The sequence below is a fragment of the Budorcas taxicolor genome, chromosome 3, assembly GCF_023091745.1.
Source record: "Budorcas taxicolor isolate Tak-1 chromosome 3, Takin1.1, whole genome shotgun sequence".
In the NCBI taxonomy this organism is placed as follows: Eukaryota; Metazoa; Chordata; class Mammalia; order Artiodactyla; family Bovidae; genus Budorcas; species Budorcas taxicolor.
In genome coordinates this window covers 79,900,475-79,922,621 of record NC_068912.1, presented here as the reverse complement: position 1 = coordinate 79,922,621, position 22,147 = coordinate 79,900,475, and the positions used below count along the sequence as shown (strand labels likewise).

The 22,147-nt window shown below is 40.2% G+C and overlaps 1 protein-coding gene across 1 annotated transcript in view; it reads left to right on the top strand.

Annotated features, from left to right (window-relative positions):
- DNAJC6 (DnaJ heat shock protein family (Hsp40) member C6) overlaps nucleotides 1-18,385 on the top strand; it is a 106,489-nt gene extending 88,104 nt beyond the window's left edge. The window contains exons 14-19 of the mRNA XM_052637741.1: nucleotides 3,736-3,804; nucleotides 4,808-4,927; nucleotides 11,861-12,124; nucleotides 14,341-14,483; nucleotides 16,458-16,634; nucleotides 18,284-18,385. Coding sequence (XP_052493701.1) covers nucleotides 3,736-3,804; nucleotides 4,808-4,927; nucleotides 11,861-12,124; nucleotides 14,341-14,483; nucleotides 16,458-16,634; nucleotides 18,284-18,385 — 875 coding nt within the window. The remainder of the gene's footprint in view (nucleotides 1-3,735; nucleotides 3,805-4,807; nucleotides 4,928-11,860; nucleotides 12,125-14,340; nucleotides 14,484-16,457; nucleotides 16,635-18,283) is intronic.
- Nucleotides 18,386-22,147: the final 3,762 nt, after the last annotated feature.

Genomic DNA, 22,147 nt, shown 5'->3' with positions numbered 1-22,147 from the left:
AATTATTTGGGACTTAATCTGAGAAGAAAAACTGAACAAGTAACCACAATAAAAAGCTAAGTAGAAGTTTAAAATACTGGGTATTATCTTTTCATTTATTTATTCCTTTCTCTCCAGCAGATTTTAAATTTTTTGAGGATAGGCACTGTGTCCTTTAGCTTTCTGTGTCCTGATGGTGCCTTGTGTGTGGTAGGTTTGTGGGTTTGATTAGTAATAATGTTGAAGTACCACTTCCTAGTTCTGCATCCCAGTTGGGTGTAAGACTAAGGTCAGAGTTTAAAGGAAGTCAAGCAGCAAAAGTTAGCAAAATTATCTAGTTTCCACCTCAATTTTCATGGATTACTGTGGAAAAAGAGAAGGGAAAACTGAAAGGAAAGAGCTGTTATTTCTGATAATGGAATATTCTATTTAACTCCATGATGGGAAGGTACAGTGTCTTGGTTCGTACTAAGGAAATGAAACAGGTAAATATAAGGCTTGATATAAGGCTTGGTGCCTTGATCCTTCTGGTGGTGATATGTGTACTGTGTCTTAAATCCTACTTGCAGTGTTATTTTAGTGTTTGCATTGTATTCTTTGGTTTAATGAACAGAACCTAGAAGAGTCTTAGAAGTTCTTTCTTACGGAATCCAGTTTCTTATTTGGATTTTACAGATGCAGAAAACGTTTACTCTACCAATGTGTACTCTGATATACCTGATTATATTTAACTGAACATTTCCTTTCAGTTCTCCACTTGAAACTTTGACAAGGGTCAGTCAGTTCAGTCACGCAGTTGTGTCCGACTCTTTCTTACCCCGTGGACTGCAGCATGCCAGGCTTCCCTGTCTTTCACCAACTCCTGGAGCTTGTTCAAATACATGTCCATCAAGTCGGTGATGCGATCCAACCATCTCATCCTTTGTCATTGCCTTCTCTGCCTGCCTTCAACCTTTCCCAGCATCAGGGTCTTTTCCAATCAGTCAGTTCTTTGCATCAGATGGCCAAAGTTTTGGAGTTTCAGCTTCAGCATTAGTCCTTCCAATGAATATTGGACTTCCCTGGTGGCTCAGACGGTAAAGCGTCAGTCTACAATGAGGGAGACCCGGGTTCGATCCCTGGGTTGGGAAGATTCCCCTGGAGAAGGAAATGGCAGTCTACTTCAGGACTATTGCCTGGAAAATCCCATGGACAGAGGAGCCTGGTAGGCTACAGCCCATGGGGTCGCAAAGATTCGGACACGACTGAGCGACTTCACTTTCACTTTCAATGAATATTCAGGACTGATTTCCTTTAGGATGGACTGGTTGGATCTCCTTGCAGTCCAAGGGGTTCTCATGAGTCTTCTCCAACACCAGTTCAAAGGCATCAATTCTTTGGCACTCAGCTTTCTTTACAGTCCAACTCTCACATCCATACATGACCACTGGAAAAACCATAGCTTTGACTAGATGGGCCTTTGTTGGTGAGGTAATGTCTCTCCTTTTTAATATGCTGTCTAGGTTTGTCATATCTTTTCTTCCAAAGAGTAAGAATCTTTTAATTTCATGGCTGCAGTCACTATCTGCAGTGATTTGGGGGCCCAAGAAGATAAAGTCTGTCACTGATTCCACTGTTTCCCCATCTATTTGCCATGAAGTAATGGGACCAGATGCTATGATTTTAGTTTTTTGAATGTTGAGTTTTGAGCCAGCTTTTTCACTCTCCTCTTTCAGTTTATCGCTTTCTGCCATAAGAGTGGTGTCATCTGCATATCTGAGGTTATTGATATTTTTCCTGGCAATCTTGATTCTAGCTTGTGCTTCATCCAGCCCAGCATTTTGCATGATGTGCTCTGCATATAAGTTAAAGAAGCAGGGTGACAACATACAGCTTTGACGTACTCCTTTCCCAATTCTGAACCAGTCTGTCATTCCATGTCCAGTTCTAACTGTTGCTTCTTGACCTGCATGCAGATTTCTCAGGATACAGGTAAGGTGATCTGGTATTCCCATCCGTTTAAGAATTTTCCAGTTTTTTTGTGATCCACACTGTCAGAGGTTTTGGCGTAGTCAATAAAGCAGAAGTAGATGTGTTTTTGGAACTCTTTTGCTTTTTCAATGATACAATGGATGTTCCAGTTTTATCTCTGGTTCCTCTGCCTAAATGCAGCTTGAACATCTGGAAGGTCACAGGTCACATACTGTTGAAGCCTGGCTTGGAAAATTTTGAGCATAACTTTGCTAGCGTGTGAGATAAGTGCAATTCTGCAGTAGTCTGAACATTCTTTGACATTGCCTTCTTTGGGATTGGAATGAAAACTGACCTTTTCCAGTCTTGCGGCCACCGATGAGTTTTCCAAACTTGCTGGCATATTGAGTGCAGTACTTTCACATCATCATCTTTTAGGATTTGAAATAGCTCAACTGGAATTTCATCACCTCCACTAGCTTTGTTCATAGCGATGTTTCCTAAGGCCCACTTGACTTCACATTCCAGAATGTCTGGCTCTAGGTGGGTGATCATACCATCATGGTTATCTGGGTCATGAAGATCTTTTTTGTATAGTTCTTCTGTGTATTCTTGTCATCTCTTCTTAGTATCTTCTGCTTCTGTTAGGTCCATACCATTTTCTGTCCTTTATTGAGCCCATCTTTGCATGAAATGTTCCCTTAGTATCTCTAATTTTCTTGAAAATACCTCTAGTCTTCCCCATTCTGTTGTTTCCCTCTATTTCTTTGCACTGATCACTGGATGGATTTCTTATCTCTCCTTGCTGTTGTTTGGAACTCTGCATTCAACTGGGTATATCTTTCTTTTTCTCCTTTGCCTTTCGCTTCTCTTCTTTTCTCAGCTAGCTGTTTGTAATGCCTTCTCAGACAACCATTTTGCCGTTTTGCATTTCTTTTTCTTGGGAATAGTCTTGATCACTGCCTCCTGTACAATGTCATGAACCTCCGTCCATAGTTCTTCAGGCACTCTATCAGATGTAATCCCTTGACCTCCCTTGAGAGGGGTCAGAATGATCTATTTTGAAGCTGTAGTGAGTTCATTGTTTTAGTGACAGTAGATACATCCCTGACACCAGCATGGTGGGTGGATGGTATCTAGTCAGTTCCTAGTAAGTGTTCTGATTGACTCATATTTTCTGTTAATGTCCCAGCAGAGGAGACAAAAAAAATTTTTTTTTTAATTTTTATTCATTTTTTAATGCAAAATACATTTGTTATTGGGGTATAACAATGTTGTGATAATTTCAGGTGAACAGTGAAGGGACTCAGCCACACATATACATGTATCCATTCTCCCGCAAATGAGAAAACAAAATTTTTGTTCTGAGTTGCTCGTGCAGTTTATGACAGCTTAAGGCAAATTGGGTTTGAGTTTCATTTCACCTTTTTTTATTGCCTACTGACTTTGTGTTAAGGGTAGAGGTGGGACCCATGCAGATGAAGAAGATAATTCTTGCTTTCACAGTGTACTCGAGACAGATATATGCACAGTTACAATTCAAAGTGTACTTTTGGAGGTAAAATAAAGGCGAACAAGGAAGTAACAGAGACAAACAGTATATGGCTTCCACCAGTGCTCATATAAGTAAGTACAGATGAAGGCAGAAAAGATCAATGTTGCAGAATGTGGAGAGAGCTCAGAGGGAGAGTAGAATCACATGAGACATGCGCATATCACGAGAGGGAGAGCATTTTCTTTTGTGAACTCAGAAAAGTGGATTCTGAGCTATTTTGTCCTGATTCTTTTTCTTCTCCTCGTTTGCAGCTTCTAGTACCCCTGCTGTGAACATTCAGCCAGATGTTTCAGGAGGCTGGGACTGGCATACCAAACCAGGTAAAGACCAGCAGATGGATTTTGTGCCACATAATTGGTTGCTGAAGCATAATCCTTCACCCAAGGTGAAGTGAGTACTTGCAGAGTGTTAGCCCCATTTATGGAAGTTCCTAAAGGTCCCCAGTCTGAGAAAGCTTTTCACATTGTCCTTGATGACATGGTAGTTCTGCATGTCAAATGATACTTAATTTCTCTAAGTGTCAGTTTGCTAAATGTTTGCCTTGACAATAGTGTTAGCCAGCTCTGGGTATACATCTAACTCAATCATTTAGAAGCTCTTGAATTTTTTTTACCAGTCTGAACTTCAGTTTTCTTATCTGTAAAATGGAATTCATAATTCTTGTCCCACACAGTTTAAGTGAAATTACTTACATGAAATTTTCTGGCATAGAGTAGGTGCTGCATAATCTGAATGGTTTTCTCTCTTACAGAGAACTTGTTTTAGATCTGAATTTGTCTGTAGTAAATAAATTCTCTTTCTTATAGCTACTGTTATATTTTTTGAGAGCCATCTTGTGTGATAATCTTTCTGACACTGTGCAAGTTACACACACACACACACTATATGTCTATCACAGCAACTTTCTAAAGCAGTTGCTGTTTCCTTATGTAACCAATGAGAAAGTATCGACACTCAGAGAAGTTAAGCAACATGTCAAAGGTCACTCAGCTAGGAAGTGGCAGAACCAGAATTCAGCTCTGACTCGTCTCATAGGAAATCCCATAGCAAAGAACAGAGTCAGGTGACATGAGGTAAGAACTAGACGTAATGGTTTAGAGGAGTGGCTAGGAAATGACTTATACTTTTTCGGTTCCCTGTCCTTGCTCCAGGTCACTACTCACTTGAATTAGGGAAATGGGGTCTAGCAACTTCTAACATATTTGCAAACCTTGTCCTAATTTGCCCTTAGAGATGAGGTGAGCAGTAGCTCTAGATTTCTGAACTTCAGAATTCAGCCTCAGACAACTAACTCATTTGCAATGCCCTTCTTATTTTTTTCAGGAGGTTTTGGAATGGGAAGCAAATCAGCTGCCACCAGCCCAACAGGCTCCTCACATGGTACTCCCACCCATCAAAACAAACCCCAGACTCTGGACCCTTTTGCTGACCTTGGCACATTAGGTATACATATAACAAATGAAGATACAGACTTACTTTTGGCTACAAAGCCTCAAATCTAAATCTTTGGTGTTAAAAATAAGCTGTAGTGTTTACCTGGGATCTAAAATAATCTGTATTTTTAAGCTGTATTCTAAAACCTAAAGCTGTCTTTTTAGAAAAGGAAACAGGCCTCAGATACTGGGTTGGAGCTAACCCCTATTAATGTATTTCTCCAATCTCTGAGTTTGGAGTAGTAGTGCCAATAAAGTTAGAACTTCTGGGAGCATCTGAAAATAGAGTTTGCACCGAATTAGTGACTGTGTAGGGAAACGGTGAGAGGCAGGGTGGGCAGATCGAGGCGTGCTGCGAGGGCTGGCTGTGTGCAGGTCTCACTCTGAAGTTGCCAGTGAGGCCCTCACGTGGTGCTCCTCGTCTCTCCGTGGACCGCAGTCCTCTCTGGTCAGGTGTAAACTTCCAACAGAAAACAGACCTCTGGAGAATATTTCTAAAGAGTTTTCTCATCAGATGTTACTTATTATTATAGGATAAGTGTTTTATGAGCAGGTAATTTTGGAAACACTGGGTTCAGTGGACTTCAATTAAGTGTTTTATGAGCGAGTAGTTTTGGAAACACCAGCTCCAGTGGACTTTGCTCATTGCAGAAACTTCTGAGGATCGGGGCTCATGGTGATGCTCCCCAGTGAGGGGTACAGTGTGCAGGGTTCTGTTTTTACCAAGAAATCTCTCTTCAAGGTGTAGTTGATTGGACTACTGTGTTTTGAAACTTTTTTCTCCTCCTTGAAGTGCAAAGTTGTTAAATAAGGGTGAGGTAGCTCTGACACAAAGGTTTAAATAAGCCAACTTGATAGTTCAGTTTCCCCAAAAGGCCTCCGGAAGCATTTAGAGCTGAATTATCTGCAGGGAATGAGAACATGCTACCATTTTATTTTTTGCTAGTAGTTATGTTAGAATCTTGACCTTTCCTTTTATGTCATTTAGATCTTTTTTCCATTTAAGAATTTCTCAAATTATTTTCCCTTTTTTCTGTATCTGAAAGTCCAAATTTTAGAATAATAACATTCTATAAAACAGGCAAAGTTCTATTTCAAGTAAAATCTTTTCAGTGTTCATTTTTTACCCATTTATTCATCCCACAATTATTTATTAAGCGCCTTCTGTGTTCTAACATTGTTTTAGTGAAAACCAACCAGCCAAACTAACAAAACCAAAACAAAATAATTCCTTCTTCTTAAAGTTGATATTCTAGAAGGGGAAATAAACATTAAATGAATAAATATACAATATAATGTCAACTAATAAAAACAACTAATGTTTAGTTGGATCTTTTACTCTGTGCCAGGCTCTATTTTAAGTGCTTTACATATTTCATTTCATTTAATCTTCCCAATATTTTTTGAAGTAGAAACTATTATAATCCTCATTTTACAGATGAAGAAACGGACACGGAAGTTTCAGGAACATGCCCAAATCACAAGGTTTCAACACCAAGAAGTCTAGGTCTGTGGCTTGCACTATAACCCCATGAAGAGTCCTGTGAAAAAAATAAGGAAGAAAGTGATGGTGCGTGGGGGATGGTCCAGGGTGTTATTTTAAATATCAAGTGGTTAGGGAAGGGCCTTACTGAATAGGTGACCTTTGTAAGAAGTTCTTTTAAAAGCTTCAGCATCATGTCTTGCATCTAGTTGTCATGTCCTTTTAGACATCTTTAACCTGGAATCATTCCTCAACCTTTCATGACATTGATATTTGAAGAGTACAGGCCAGTTGCCAAAGTCTTGATTTGTTAACTTTGATCACTTGGTTAAGGTGATGTCTGCCAGGTTTCCTTCACCATGAAGTTACCATTTTTCCCTTCAGTAAGTAGTGAGTAATCTGGAGAGATAATTTGAGCTTATCCAATTCTCCATCTGACTTTTACCCGCTGGTTTTAGCATTCATTGGTGGTTCTTGCCTAAAGCAGTTATTACCATGATATCTGCAAAATTGTGATTTTCTGATTCCCTTCTTCTTTCTATATATATTAATTGGCATTTTATTCTAAGGAAGAATGTCCTGTCTTTCCCTCTCCCATCCCCTTCCTTCCTTTCTGACTCCCTCCATCTCTCACATCATAATGGACTAATGGATTCTTGTTTGACTCAGTTGGTTATCATCTATTACTGTTATTATTTAATGTTCACATGGTCCCACATTTGATTTGTGAAAGCTCCTTTCTTCTGACTTCTATATCATTTTCACTTAATTCCATCATTTTTGAGAACTTTCTTTATGGCACAAGGTGTCCTAGGCTTCTCTTGAACTTTTTACATGCCTGTCCTATAATCAGGCATTTCTGAGAAGTCTCATTCCTTTTTGTGGGGAATGGTATTTAGAAACCAAAATCTCTGCTATAAGTATGTTTTTTCGCTCTGGGGTGGGTGTCACTGCTCTGCCTTCCAGGAGATGGAGATAGGTGATCAGTGGATATTAACACATAATTTAATCCCATCCACTGCCACAGGGTCTTCCTTGCCTTCCCCTGTTCCACATCTGTATCTTCCACTTCCTTGGATCTCAACAACATTAATAGACAACAAAAATAGTTTTGGAATAGCTGCATCTTTATTACTACAACAACATACCTACTCGGAGGAGTTCAAGAGTGGTGGTTATTTTTGTTATGTTTGCCATGCCTCATAGCTTGCAGGACTTTTCCCAACCAGGGATTGAATCCGGGCCACCACAGTGAAAGCCCAAGAATCCTAACCACTAGGCACCAGGGAAATTCAAAAATATTTTTTTGAAGAGTTACTTGTTTTTGAAATGCAATAATTCTTAAAAACTGCTGGGGAAACTAGTTTCCTAAATTGCCTCATTTTCAAGTCACATAATTTAGGAAACGTAAGTGATTTTCCTGAAACTGTATAGCGAATGAGTATATAAGCAAGGGCTGCTGCTGGTGCTGCTGCTGCTAAGTCGCTTCAGTCGTGTCCGACTCTGTGCGACCCCATAGACGGCAGCCCACTAGGCTCCCCTGTCCCTGAGATTCTCCAGGCAAGAACACTGGAGTGGGTTGCCATTTTCTTCTCCAATGCATGAAAGTGAAAAGTCAAAGTGAAGTCACTCAGTTGTGTCCGACCCTTAGCGTCTCCAGGGACTGTAGCCTACCAGGCTCCTGTGTCCATGGGATTTTCCAGGTAAGATTACTGGAGTGGGATGCCATTGCCTTCTCACACACTAAAATTTTTGACTCCTAGGCAATTGCTTTAGAGTGAAAATTAAACTTCTAAGTTATATAGCTACATTTAAAAAAAGATAGCATGCTTCTCCTTTAGGTATTTTCACACTGAACAATTCTGATACAAACACCATAGTTCTTCCCATGGATATTCCGATTTAATTAGTTTGGTTGTGACTTGGGTATAGAAAATTTTTAAAGCTCCCCAAGTGAGCCTAATGCACAGCCAAGTTTGACAACCGCTGCTTTTGCTTTTAATGAGAATAGCTGTGGGCCCTGGGTTTAGCTACTACTTTATCTTTCTGTCAGTTCTCTGCTTCAGTGGCTTTAAAAATTAGAATTGCTAACCAGTCTAAAAAATATTTAGAAAAGTATTCTGAAAGGGTAGACATCAGAAAGCCCTGCAATGTTGATGAGCAGCTTGAGATTAGAGGCAGCATCTGCCAGTTCACCACTGTATCTGCAGCCTTATGTGGAGAAGATGCTCAATAGTGTATTATAAATGAACAAATAAATGAAAAAGTGGTGGGAAATGGAAGAATTTTTTAAGTTTTTCAGGTCTTTCTGTAGTTACTGAATTTGTAAATAATAAACATAATTTATTCAGAAAGAAGATTGTAAGCATCCTTAAAATAAAAGATGAAATTCCAGTGTGGAATGTCTACCCAACCTAAGGTATGTTGATGTGCTGTTGGCAGAGGGGCCCAGAGGCTCACAAAGAAGGGCTTCATAACAGGGGCGATGCCAGCCTGTAGTATGCAACAGTGTCATTCCCTTTTTCTATTACCAAGTATTTATTGAGCCTTTATGGTGTATGGGTACATGCTAGGAATATGAATTTGCATTATTTTAAAATAATGCCTCTTATTTACTTAGTTCAGGAATTGTGAAGAGCTTTCACATAGTCATTATGCCTTTACGGTTTTTCTGCGATGTAGACATAGTTCTGATTTTATAGGTGATAACACTGAAGTCAAGGAGATAAGTTTTTCTTCTGAACTTCAGAAGAGTGAGGATTCTCCATAGACTGTTTTCGGCTATATTCCTGGGGCAGTGTATCTGGTACCTAGTTGTTGTTTAGTCGCTAAGTTGTGTCTGACTCTTTGCGACCTCAGGGACTGCAGCATGCCAGGCTCCCCTGTCCTTCACTGTCTCCCAGAGTTTGCTCAAACTCATGTCCATTGAGACAATGATGCCATCCAACCAGCTTACCCTCTGTCGTCCCCTTCTCCTCCTGCCCTCAATCTTTCCCAGCATCTGGTCTTTTCCAGTGAATTGGCTCTTTGCATCAGGTACCCAAAGTGTTGAAGCTTCAGTTTCAGCATCCGTCCTTCCAATGAATATTCAGGGTTGATTTCTTTTAGGATTGACTGGTTTGATCTCCTTGCAGTCCAAGAGACTCTTAAGAGCCTTCTCCAGCACCACAAAAGCATCAGTTCTTTGGCACTCAGCCTTCCTTATAGTTCAACTGTCACATCTGTACATGACTACTGGGAAAAAACATAGCTTTGACTATATGGACCTTTGTTGGCAAACTGATGTCCTTGCTTTTTAAATATACTATCTAGGTTTGTCATAGCTTTTCTTCCAAGGAGCAAGTGTCTTTTAATTTCTTTATAATTTCTTAGCTGTACTCCTCATCCTCAGTGATTTTGGAACCTAAGAAAATCTTTTTACTTTCTGGTACTTAGTAATGCTCAACAAATACTGGATGAATGAATATATGAATGAATGAATAAATAAATGAATGAATAAATAAAGGAATGTAAGACTGAATGCATGAATGTGTGGTGGAGCAGAGACAGACTGATTCCAAGTCTGCTGGTCATAAGACAGCAGTCCCAGTGGGAATGGGAAGAGGAACCCAGATCAGACCAGAGGAACAATGTCGATAGAAAGAAGAGACAGTAAGTGAGGGATGAGTTGTAGTAAAAGACTCAGAGATTTGGGGAGGAATTTGAGATTATGGATGCAGGAAATGAACATGACATGTGGAGACAGGAAGCTCATAGTTAAGTCCCAGCCCCATTAACTAGATGTGTGACCATAAGCCTATAAGTATACCAAGTATACCTCCTTCATTTCCTTATCTTTAAAGTGGGGCCAGACTGTGGAAAATGGTATAGACATTTCTCAAAAAACTGAAAATAGAACTACCATATGACCTAGCAATTCCACTCTTGGGTATACATCTGGAAAAAACCCCCACTAATTTGAAAAATTATGTGCACCCCAATGTTCACAGCAACATTATTTACAATTGCCAGGATATGGAAGTGACCAGGTGTCCGACAGCAGAGGAGTGGTTAAAGAGGATATGGTATATAGCAATATACACAGTGGAATACTACTCAGTCATAAAAAGAACAAAAATGTTTGCCATTAATAGCAACATGGATGGAATTTGGAGGGCATTGTGCTAAGCGATGTATGTCAGAGAGAGAAAGGCAAATACTGTATAATATCATTTATATGTGGAACCTGAAAAATACAAGACATATAGCAGATAAGAAGCAGACTCACAGATAAAGAGAACAAGTTAGAGCTTACCAGTGGGGAGTAGGGGGAGGGCAATAAAGGGATGAGGAAATGGGAGGTACAAATTATTGGGTATAAGATAGGCTCAGGGATGTACTATAAAACATTGGGAATATAGCCAAGATTTTGTGATAACTAAAAATTGTATAAAATTGTAATTGAAAAATGGTATAAAAATGAAAAAATAAATGGTAATTTTGACAAAGAAAAATAAGTAAAGTGAAACCAGTAATACTACCTGTTTCCTAAGGGTGTTGTATAGATTAAAGGTAGAGTCATAAACATATTTTGTAAATCCTAAAAGAGCTATATAAATGTTATTTTATTATCACTGTTGCTTTGGTACTGGTGCCTGAAAGGGTTCCTGGAGATTACCTCTTCAAATATGAGTCACAGCTGGTCTTCATATTTTGGGAAAAGCCCAGCATTTTTGCAGTGAGTACTTAAAAGTTAGGAGTTACAGAGTCAGGATTCTACTTAAATTCCCAGGACAGAGTAATATCATTTTTTAAAGCTTGAATAAGATTCTTTACCCTATTCAGAGTTGTCACAGTGTTAGCTGTGTTTACTCTCCTGCAATGAAGTGCAAGTAATGTGAAATTGAAACCTATTTATGAAATTTTAGAACACCATTGTTTACTCGTGGGCACTAACCATGCTGGTTTTTATAACAGACAGTGAATAATCCTGATCACTGACGTTTAAATAGCGGCTTCACAAGTGAACGTGTTTTTTGTTTTATTCCCTGTTCTTGTCATTTGATAGCTTTTGTTCAAGTTAAGGAATAGAATCTTCTGAGAGGGTGGGAGGGAGAGCTGCAATGGCATGGTGGAGGAGCCAGGGCTCTTCTGGCTTGGAGTCAGACTTGGACGCAGGTCCCAGTTCTGCCGCTTTCTGGCTGTGTAACTTTCAGAAAATCGCTTAACTGTTCTGAGCTAGAGGTTGTTTATCAGAAGGAAAAATGGAACTGTTAATACATACCTAAAAATGTCATTGTGAGGATTAAAGGAAAATATATGAATGCAATTTATTTAGCTATTAGGAAGGCTAATTATGCCACTAGTCAAGGGAGGTTCCACTAAAGTCATTGTAAGCAGTGACTTGGGATACAGGAGTTAGAGGCTACTCACAACAGCATTACCTTCTTTCTCTCTTTCTCTTTCTGTTTTTTCCTGTAGGTGGTTCTTCATTTGCCAGCAAACCTTCCACACCAACTGGATTGGGTGGTGGATTTCCACCTCTCAGCTCGCCACAGAAAGCATCTCCCCAGCCCATGGGTGGGGGGTGGCAGCAGGGAGGGGGCTACAACTGGCAGCAGACACAGTCCAAGCCACAGTCCAGCATGCCCCACTCCTCTCCCCAGAACCGGCCCAACTACAACGTGAGCTTCTCATCCATGCCTGGGGGCCAGAACGAACGTGGGAAAGCAGCAGCTAATTTGGGTAAGGATGATGGTATGGGGCCTGGCTAGAGGGTACCCAGAGGTATGCATGTCTGAAGAAGGAGACAGGAAATTTGGCAGTTTCTGAGGCAGTCTTTGAATTGCAACGACACCGCATGATCCCTCCCAGTGCTGTGCCTGGAGCTCCTAGGTTTACCATTCTCCCAACACACCGTGGTTTTGTGAGTGCTGGCTCACCTGTCTGCCTCTCACCACGCTGAGAGCAAACGGTGGGCAGGGCCTGGGTCTTTTTTCCCTCGTTAGCATTAGCACCTAGCAGAACATTGGACAGGTAGGAGGCACTAAAGGAGTACCGAATGGAAGCGAGTGGAGGGGTGGGTGAAACTGTCATCTTGAAACTGTCATCCCTTTGGAAGAGGGGGTGGAAGACGAAAGTTGGAAACATTTCAAGCACTGTGTTCACATTTTCCCTTGGATTCCAGTTACAGGAGTAGACATGTCTTGGACATTTGGTCTTGATTATGCTCTGGCTGGGGGATGTTCCTGAGATCATTGGGTTTCCTGTGATGGTTTTTCCCTCTCTTCTGAGAAGAAAGTTAAAAGAACACAAAGTGGCCTAAAAGCTAAGGCTGGAGGATAACTCTGGATGGGATTCTTTCTTTTTTCAAATGGGGTTCTTGATAGCAAGTGAAAAATAATATATTTTTCATAGAAGGGATGATTACATTTGAATTTTCTAAAAGGCCTGTAATGATATGTTTTACATCTCAGTTGATTTCATTATACCCAAGAATGGAATGTATAGGGGCATGATGAGGAAACAGGCCTTTCTATGGAACATGGGAAAGGCAATTCCTCTACTTTTCCTAGTAGCTTTAGCTGACATCTTTTGAGGGCTTATTATATGTCAGGTGCTATTCTAAGCAGTTTTTGCATATTATTTCATATAATCTTCAAACCCTTGTTGTAGACAGAGATCAATAATTTTCTTAGTCCATACAGCTTGCAAGTGACAGAGCCAACATCTACCAGGGCAATGTGACTCTAGAGCCCCTACCATTCACCCCCACACTCTGCTTCTCATGATACGTACATGACAAGGAGTTTTTTTTAGGTCTTTGTAACATCGTGTTTGTTCTTTGGTTAGCAGTGGATATTCTCTGATAATGTCATAGTCATTTGGCTTCCCCTCCGTTTTTATTTTGAGTAGATGTGGGGTGAGTGTTGTCAATCAGTAAATATTTATGGAGTATCATCAGTGTAGAAAATATTGGGGATACAGCTGCAAATAAGACAGACAAAATCCTTTATCTCAGAGCACCCACATTTGAGTGTGTGTGTGTGTGTGTGTGTGTGTGTGTGTGTGAGACAGTATGTTCAGAATGCCTGACAGTATAGGGATGGCAGGTTGGTTTCAGGTGAGACAACAGCTTTGGTTTAAGGCATGGACTGAATGGACTCTTGTGGTTCTGTTTTAACAGCAAACATTTAATAGCCAGGTACTGTTTTGAGCACTTAAAAATATTAACTCACCCATTTTCACAACAACCTTATGAGATAAGTCATGTTATTAACACCACGCCTGGTTGACAGATGAGGACACTGAGGCAGGAAGATGGTAAGGAATGGTAATGTCCCAAGGTCACATTGCTAATAAAGGCAGAGCTGGAATTCAAACCCGGGGGTCTGTCTCCAGAGCCCTTGCCGTTTGCTCCTACCAGGCTAGGCTGCTTTTCCAAGCAGATTGATAAAGATTGTGAGGCCAAAACCAGACTTAGGGGAAAAGAGCTCTGTGATGGACTAGAAGTGTCAGCTGAGTATGGGCAGGAAAGCAGCAGTGTGCTTGCATTTCAAGTACCAAAGCCCAGGTCATAGGCCCATCACTGCTGCTACCTAGTTGTATGACTGGGGCCTGAGGTGGGGAGGGAGTAGTGGGTAGACTCGTGACTATCCTCATCTGTGAAAGGATGGAACGGTGCACATGGAACTATGGAATTAGGTTAGTGCAACAGCCCAACCTCGAGTCTGAGCTTTGCCGTGGACACTGCATGTGATCCTGAACAGATCTCTTAAGTTTTCCAGACTTCGCTTTCCTCATCTATAGAATGGACATGACGGTCTCATACCCTACTCACAGGCTAAGTGAGAGGACTAAGGGGCATAGTGCCTGTGAAAGCACTATGCAGTATGCCTAAGTGTTATGATGTTACGTTTATGAGCAAGCACTATAATAATTTTAAAAATATTATGTTGCAGAGGGGAAACACAAAGCAGCTGACTTTGAAGACCTGCTCTCTGGTCAAGGTTTTAATGCTCACAAAGACAAAAAGGGACCTCGAACAATAGCTGAGATGAGAAAGGAGGAAATGGCTAAGGAGATGGATCCTGAGAAATTAAAGGTGAGTGAGCCCCTGGCCCACAGTGATTATTGTGTTGTGTGGAACTGTCAGTGTGGGACTAACCTATAGAAGGTGCCATGTTAGGTTTCTAGCATCCACTATATTTCATTTGGTTCTTGTAGTTGTGATTTGAGTATAGCTGTGTCCTTTAATAAAAAATACTTTCAGGGAGTGCTGTATATGTTGTTTCATTTCTTTAATATAATACACTTATTCCATAATGCATAGTGTAGATTTTCTTCATTTATACTTTCAAGTAAGCAATGGCACTCTTTAAGATGTAATCTTATTATTCAGATGGCATTGCAATCTACAGGTAAGTCATTATGATTTGGTGGTAAGAAGAATGCATTATTTATGTTCTCTGTTTCTGCTTTGGTAGCTTTATATAAGACTAGATTGACTGAAGCCCTCAGAATCTCTTCTTTGCCGATAGAGAGGGAGCTATTGATTGATATGCCTGGGAATTACTCACTCCTATAATGTCAGACCTGGAGGTTTGGGAAGGTGAAAGGGAGGGAGGCTAAGGGAAGTGGGGTCTCTGGCTTCTACCCTGCTTCACTTCACTTTTAACCAGAGCATTTCTACTTTTATCTGTTTCTGATTCTTGGATGTCTAGGTAAGATTTTATTTGGGGAAAGAGAATGTTTTCATATTCTTTTCTTCGAAGGTTTGCAAACCAGTGACTATAACTTCATGGTTTCATAGATGAGAAAACAGAGATGTTACTTCATAGCTGAAGATATTATCTGGACAATGGTTAATTGGGGGACAAAAGGATGGTTATGTTGATGAATGGTGTGAGGTAGTGAAAAAGTTTGTGAAGATCAAGAGAACTGGAAAGCTTGTCACAGACAGGCTAAAGTCCCACGTGACAAAGCACACTGACACTGTTACAGCCTGGAAGATGAGAGTCTAATCTGGTACTCCAAAACCAGAATGGCACAACCACTCAATGTTACGCATGTTGAAGAATATACCACTGTTGTTTTCCATAATGTGTTGAAGATGTAGAGATACAATTTGCAGTACAATATATGACACTCTGTTTACATTTGCTATTCACTTCATGTGGTGTTATAGAGGTTTTATGTTCCTGCCACAAACACTGTGCTCCATCTCAAGAGCCTTTGTGTATTAGATAAACTCTGACAGTTTTCTGTAAAAGAAAGTGGTTTATGTCTTTTAAACCATGCTTGGTTATTTAGTTGGTATGGAGTATTTAATTGTTTGGGAGAGTAGTCATCATTCACTTTGAGCTTCTGTTACGTGCTAACTGCTGATTCATTGTTACAAACCTTTCGATTTAGTGACTTCATTTGTTATAACTATGATTATTCGAACTATGAATGGTCACAGTTGGAATGAATGACTAAATGTATTAATTCATTTAACAGACCTTTTCAAGCTCTTTTCCTGCCAGGCATACTGTTTCTGAGTTAGAGTGATATGTAAGAAACAGTATCCTTCTTCAGACAGGTCTGCCTAATGGCAGGGGAAAAACAAATGCACAGTTACAGTGAAATGTAGCACATTTTATGATACAAATATGTTTAAAAGGTAGCCTGGAGAAATTTGTTTTTGTTTTTCCAAGGAATTTGTGTGTGTGTGTGCATGTCAGACACTCTACTGGACATAGCAGATAGCAGGGACCCAGACAGACATGATGTGTGCCCTCCTGGAGTTCATACAGGCATAAGTCATTAACTCAGGGGGACCAGAGAGGAAGGAAGGTATTTAGACTTTCCAAGGTGGAACAGCATGAAGTTCCTGAGCCGGCTTTTGAAGGCTGATAAGGAGTTAACCAGAAAGAAGAGGTGTAGGGGGTGGAGGAAGAAGAGCCGTCCAGGTAGTGGGAAGGATGACCTAGGCAGGTACCTGATGTTGCTGGAGCTGGAGGGGTTTCCAGAGTCACAGTGGAAATGCTCTGGACTCAGAAGCATTTGAATTTCTTAACTGCCCCTGTGTTTACAGATTCTAGAATGGATTGAAGGCAAAGAGAGGAATATCAGAGCCCTTCTGTCCACAATGCACACTGTGCTGTGGGCTGGGGAGACTAAGTGGAAGCCAGTTGGCATGGCAGACCTGGTCACCCCGGAGCAGGTGAAGAAGGTGTACAGGAAGGCTGTGCTAGTGGTGCACCCGGATAAAGTGAGTACAACCTGTCCTCCTGCACCCCTGGAGGTGTCTGGTCCTCCTGTCCTTGGTTTATAGCGTGTGTCAAGGAGTCATACTTTCAACTTGCTTCTTATTAGGCCGTTTATATGATAAAATAAATTTCATAGGCTCAAAAAGTTACTTAAACAGTTATACTCTATGACACAGAAGCCAAGAAATCAAGCTATACATTACAAATAATGGAATGAGGGCTTTACTTAGGTATGAGATTCATTACTGACTAATTTTCAGGAATCAGATAGAAGTTGTGCCTGACTTAAGGATGAACTCAGAGATGGACAGAGGAAAATTTTCTCCTATAGTAATATGGCAGTATATCCAGCCAGGATTATACAATGAAAAAACTTTAGAATGTAGTTGGCAAAATTGGTGAGAATCAACCAAATATTGAAAATGGAGCTAAATTCATTACTATATTGATTATGCCAGTTTATATTTTCACTGAAGTACACACACACACACACACACACACACACACACACACACACACACGCTCTGCACTGTCAGAGACTTCAACCAGTGGATGGCCCTGCTGAGATCACCATAACACACAGAAACCTCCTTGACAGAATTGGGTCACTTGCCATCATATGGACTTTGTTACTGTTGTCTAGTCACTAAGCTGGTTCTGACTCTTTGCGACCCCATGGACTGTAGCCCACGAGCCTCCTCTGTCCATGGGATTTCCTAGGCAAGGATAGAGTGGGTTGCCATTCCCTTCTCCAGGGGTTCGTCCCTACCCAGGGAGCGAACACGCATCTCCTGCGTTGTGGGTGGATTCTTTACTGCTGAGCCACCAGGGAAGCCCCATCATATGGCCCATGTCAGTCCTACAGTACGAGGCTGTGACTGAATCCTACTTGGGAACACACACTTGAATTTGATGTCTTAAATTTTCATCTCTCTAAACTTTTGGTGACAATCCAGATAGTATTAAAGAAACAGTGTATTTCAGTGACTCGAAGAGAAACGGAAAGAGCTCAGAAAAGCCCACAAACTGTATGCCTGTGTTATGGGTCTCCAAGAAAATTTTTTTAAGAAATGGAATAAAGAGTGTTTCAAAATGCAGTCCATCAATCAGAGCTACTCAGTCATGAACCTTTGTCATTTGATAGGTAACTCTGGAGAATGGAGATACATCTTGTGCTGACCAATACATTCTCTGTTACCTACTCAGTGACTGCTCACTACTAGCATATGTGAATTCCTGGGGGAGGGCTTTGTGGAGAGGTCATAGTAATTAGGGTCATGTAGATGGGGCTATGGGCTTCCCTGGTGTCTCAAGCGGTATAGAATCTGCCTGCCCATGCAGGAGATGCGGGTTTAATCCCTGGGTCAGGAAGATCCCCTGAAGAAAGAAATGGCAACCCAATCCAGTATTCTTAACTGAGAAATCTCACGGACAGATGAGCCTGGTGGGCTCTGTGGAGTCACAAAGAATTGGACATGACTTAGTGACCAAGCAACAACGGCAGCAAGATGGGGCTGTAAAAAGAGAAATGGTCTAACAGAAAAAGATTTCAGTTACTCAGAGTCCACATATTAGCAACGAAAATTTTAATATAAATAAAATTTTGGTCTGTGTTATCTAATGTGTATTTGTTTTTTTTTTTTTTCTGTAGGCTACTGGGCAACCCTATGAACAATATGCAAAGATGATTTTCATGGAGCTCAATGATGCCTGGTCAGAATTTGAAAATCAAGGCCAAAAGCCCTTGTATTAACTTATGAGCTTTTCCATTTCTGCTGCAGACCCGTGCTAATGCTTAGTGTGTGTCACAGTTCTGAGGTTTTTGCAGGTGAACCAAAAACTCCAGCAATGTGTATCCAGTACTTAACTGTTAAGTTACTTGTGAATTAATTCCTCTTTAATAAGGAATGTGGATGTTTGTTTCCTCAAGTCCCCACCATAAGAAGTCCAAAACAGGAAAGGAACTTTTAGTCAGATGACCTTGCAGAGTTTTTTTTACAACATTCCAGCCTGCCCTGTGGGGAGCCTACTCAGCAATTTGTGGGGAAATTGAAAATACAGTCTACCAAGGGCATAGCACCCATCTCATTGTCTAAGGATAGGATAATGAGCCAAAGTTATAATAATAGGATTACACGACGGATTTTAACTAACAGCTTTGAGATTTTCTTGAAAAGATAAAATTTGAGCCATGGCTTTACGTAGACTTCAGGAACATGACCATTAAGTTTTTTTTTTTTTTTTTTTTTTTAACAGAAATTTACTATGGTCTATAGTATAATACTGTACACTTCTTTTGGTCAAGAGGACTAACAGATGTAAAAGAATCTGAACTGTGGGAAGTAATTATATTATAATCCAGTGATTACTACCAACACTTCCTTCCTGGATAAGCTAAAATTTAGTGAAAATGCTGACTGAAGAAAAATAGGGATGCTAAAGCTGTAGAAATCTGTATTCCTGGTCAGAGACTTGGGCTACTATCTTCTTTTCCCTTTAGAAAGATGTGGTAGCTTGAAGAATGTCTTAATGCCATAACAACAACCTGATTTGATGAAACTTCTAATTTTTGCTGTAAGGCTTAATGCTCCTCCTTTTGCTTAGCAGAGAAAATGCTCTTAGCTGGGAACAGATGGTAAGACAGTTTGGCGTGTACACAGTTGATCAGGAAGACTGTCTGGTATGGATCCCCTGTCCTCCAGGTTTGTGATTGGCTGTGGGAAGGAAATCGATGACCACAGTGATGGGGCAATCGCAGCGAGAGACAGAGAGAGGCCACTTCAGATCAAGTCACATGGCCTATCAAGGCTGCTTCTTTGAGGAACCAGGTTCCTCTTCCCACCTGATGAAATAGGACCTCTTGGATTCTTACAGTGGGGTTTATTATTCTAAAAGTCGTTGGGGGTCCACAGGAATAACAGTTGCACAGGAATGTCTGTGAAAATAAAGCAGGAGTGAAACCTTGGCAGACTTCAGACTGGTTGGATCTCAGTTCAGTGTTTTGGCTGTCTCTCACTTTGAGGGGCAAGTGGTTGTTTTCCATGACTTTGGTAGATCTCTCTGGGCGTGCAGGTACACAGTGTGCAGAGGATATTCATACAAAGCAGATGGGCAGAAAGATCTTGATCTAATCTTAAAAGGTTTGTGCTCAGTATTGTGAAAAGCTTTCAAAAATTGTTTTTAAAAGACAATCTTTTTTTGTTGTTTCTTTCTGTTTTTCATTTTCTTGTGGCAAACTGTACTGGAAAAGCAGCATGTCAAAAATACTTTATGTTCTATATACAACTCTCTTCTTTTTTTCTCTCTTCCTTTCTTTCCTTCATTCTTTTTTTGTTGTTGTTATAAAGGTTCATTATTTATTTTACCTTTTGCTGACAATGTGAAACTCGCCTCAAATATTCTCTTTTTAAATATACAGCTGTAAACTGTTCAAAGTAACCATAAAAAACTAGGTGTTATTTATTAACATATTATAAAATAATGTTTGCAGTATGTGCTTGTCTTATTTAAAATTGGAATGTGAGACATGTTGCTGTGACTTTTTTTCTCATTCACATCTGTAGATATTGTGTGAACTACAGTATATAATAATAATTAAAAGGATACTATGTGAATGTCACATACATTTTGAAATGATAGAACTATATTAGCTTGGTATCATGTTGGATAATTCATCCATGTTCACAGTTTAAAACATCATTAAACATTATGTAATTAGCACTGAGAAAGAATCTTATCTAACTTAAATTTGGGATGCTCCCTATCTCTTTTCCAGATACATTATAATTCTGGACCCCTATTTATCTCAAAACACTTAACATATGCAGACCAATAGGTTTTCGCATTCCTTTTAAATATCTGGTTGTGACAAAGCTCGTTGTTGATCGGATTCACTGTTTCATTCATATTAATTGTAATATATTTTTTTTGTTTTGTAAATATGTTACAGTCAACAAAATGTGATTGGTCTAAAATATTTGTAATGTATATTAAAAGGCTCAAAAATATTTGTAGAAACATGTTATTTTTTTCACTCATAGGAATGCAACAACAAGCTTGAATTATACCTTCTGACATGATTCACTTTTAAGAAGTTATGAGGAAAGAATATGCTGCTGCTGCTGCACATGTAATACATTTGTACAAAACATAATCTGATAGAATTAATCGATTTATACTTTAACCACCTCCCTTACCACCCTTGCCTCCATATACAGACACACTTTTGATCATGCTGCATGAATGCTGTGTTCCTAAAAGAATCAGCACAGAAATCCTGGCTCTAACTAGGATATTAATGCATTTTTGTGCTGAGGCAAAGGGTTGGATCCTGGGAGTCTGAGACTTTGTTGCAGAAAACAGATCATTTATCTCTTTAAGAAGAGAAGCAGCATGTTTACTTGGAAACAAATGTTGCAAATCTTTTAAAAGTATTTGAATTATCATTGCTGTGTCCCTGTCTGAAAGAATCTTCAAGTTGGCCCCTAGGTGGCGCTAGTGGTAAATAACTCTCCTGCCAATGCATGAAACGTAAGAGAGGTGGGTTCCATCCCTGGGTGGAGAAGATCCCCTGGAGTAGGAAATGGCAAACCACTCCAGTATTCTTGCCACGGAAAATCCCGTGGACAGAGGAGCCTGGTGGACTATAGTCCATGGGGTTACAGAGTCAGACACAACTGAAGCCACTTAGCCCGCTACTGATGAAACACTGCATAAGGAATGAACATGCAAGTTGAATTCCAGAGCCAGTTATCACAGCAACAGGACAGTTTCCCTGCTGACAGCATCTACTGGGGAATTTAGGAATGGGGAACAATTCAAGCGCTGATTTTCTGACTTCAGATTTAAACTGTTTAAGGTTTGATCTCAGCTTTCCTACTCAGTAGGTACCATCTGAGCCTCAGTTTTCTCATCTGTAAAGTGAAGATAATAAAACCTAGTTCATAGTGTGAGAATTGAATGCAAGGAGAGAATATAAAAAATTTATCCTAAGAGGTCCTGTTTAGTCCTAGCCAGTTTTTGACAGTGGACATGGATCTTATATTTCCAAGTAACACACTGACAGCAAGTTGGGAAAGGGTTCAGCTTCTAAGGTTTTTACTTTCTGTTTTTGATTGAAAGTCGTCTTTATTCTTGACGAAATACAGAATGGGATAGTAGAACAGTTTTTCAGTGAACCTCTGGTAAGAGGAAAGCAGATTTTCTCAGAAGATGGTTAAAGCCTCTGGTAAGATGGCTAAGTTCCTCTTTAAAGTGTTTCATAAACTGGGAAGAACAGCTCGTGTGGGCAGGAAAGTTACTGGAGACAAATACTGTCTCTGCATTTTTCTGATTCTAGACATCACCCTGGGGCAAACTCCTCATCTTTTTGCCTCTCACCATCTTCCAGTTTCTTACTGCTAAGCCCAAGGCACTCAAACCAAGCTTTGCCTCTGAAGTGTCACTTTTCTCCAAATCGTTTCTCTCCCGTGGGACTGGCCTTAGGGTGACAGGGGAGGCTGCAGCAAGCCCTTAC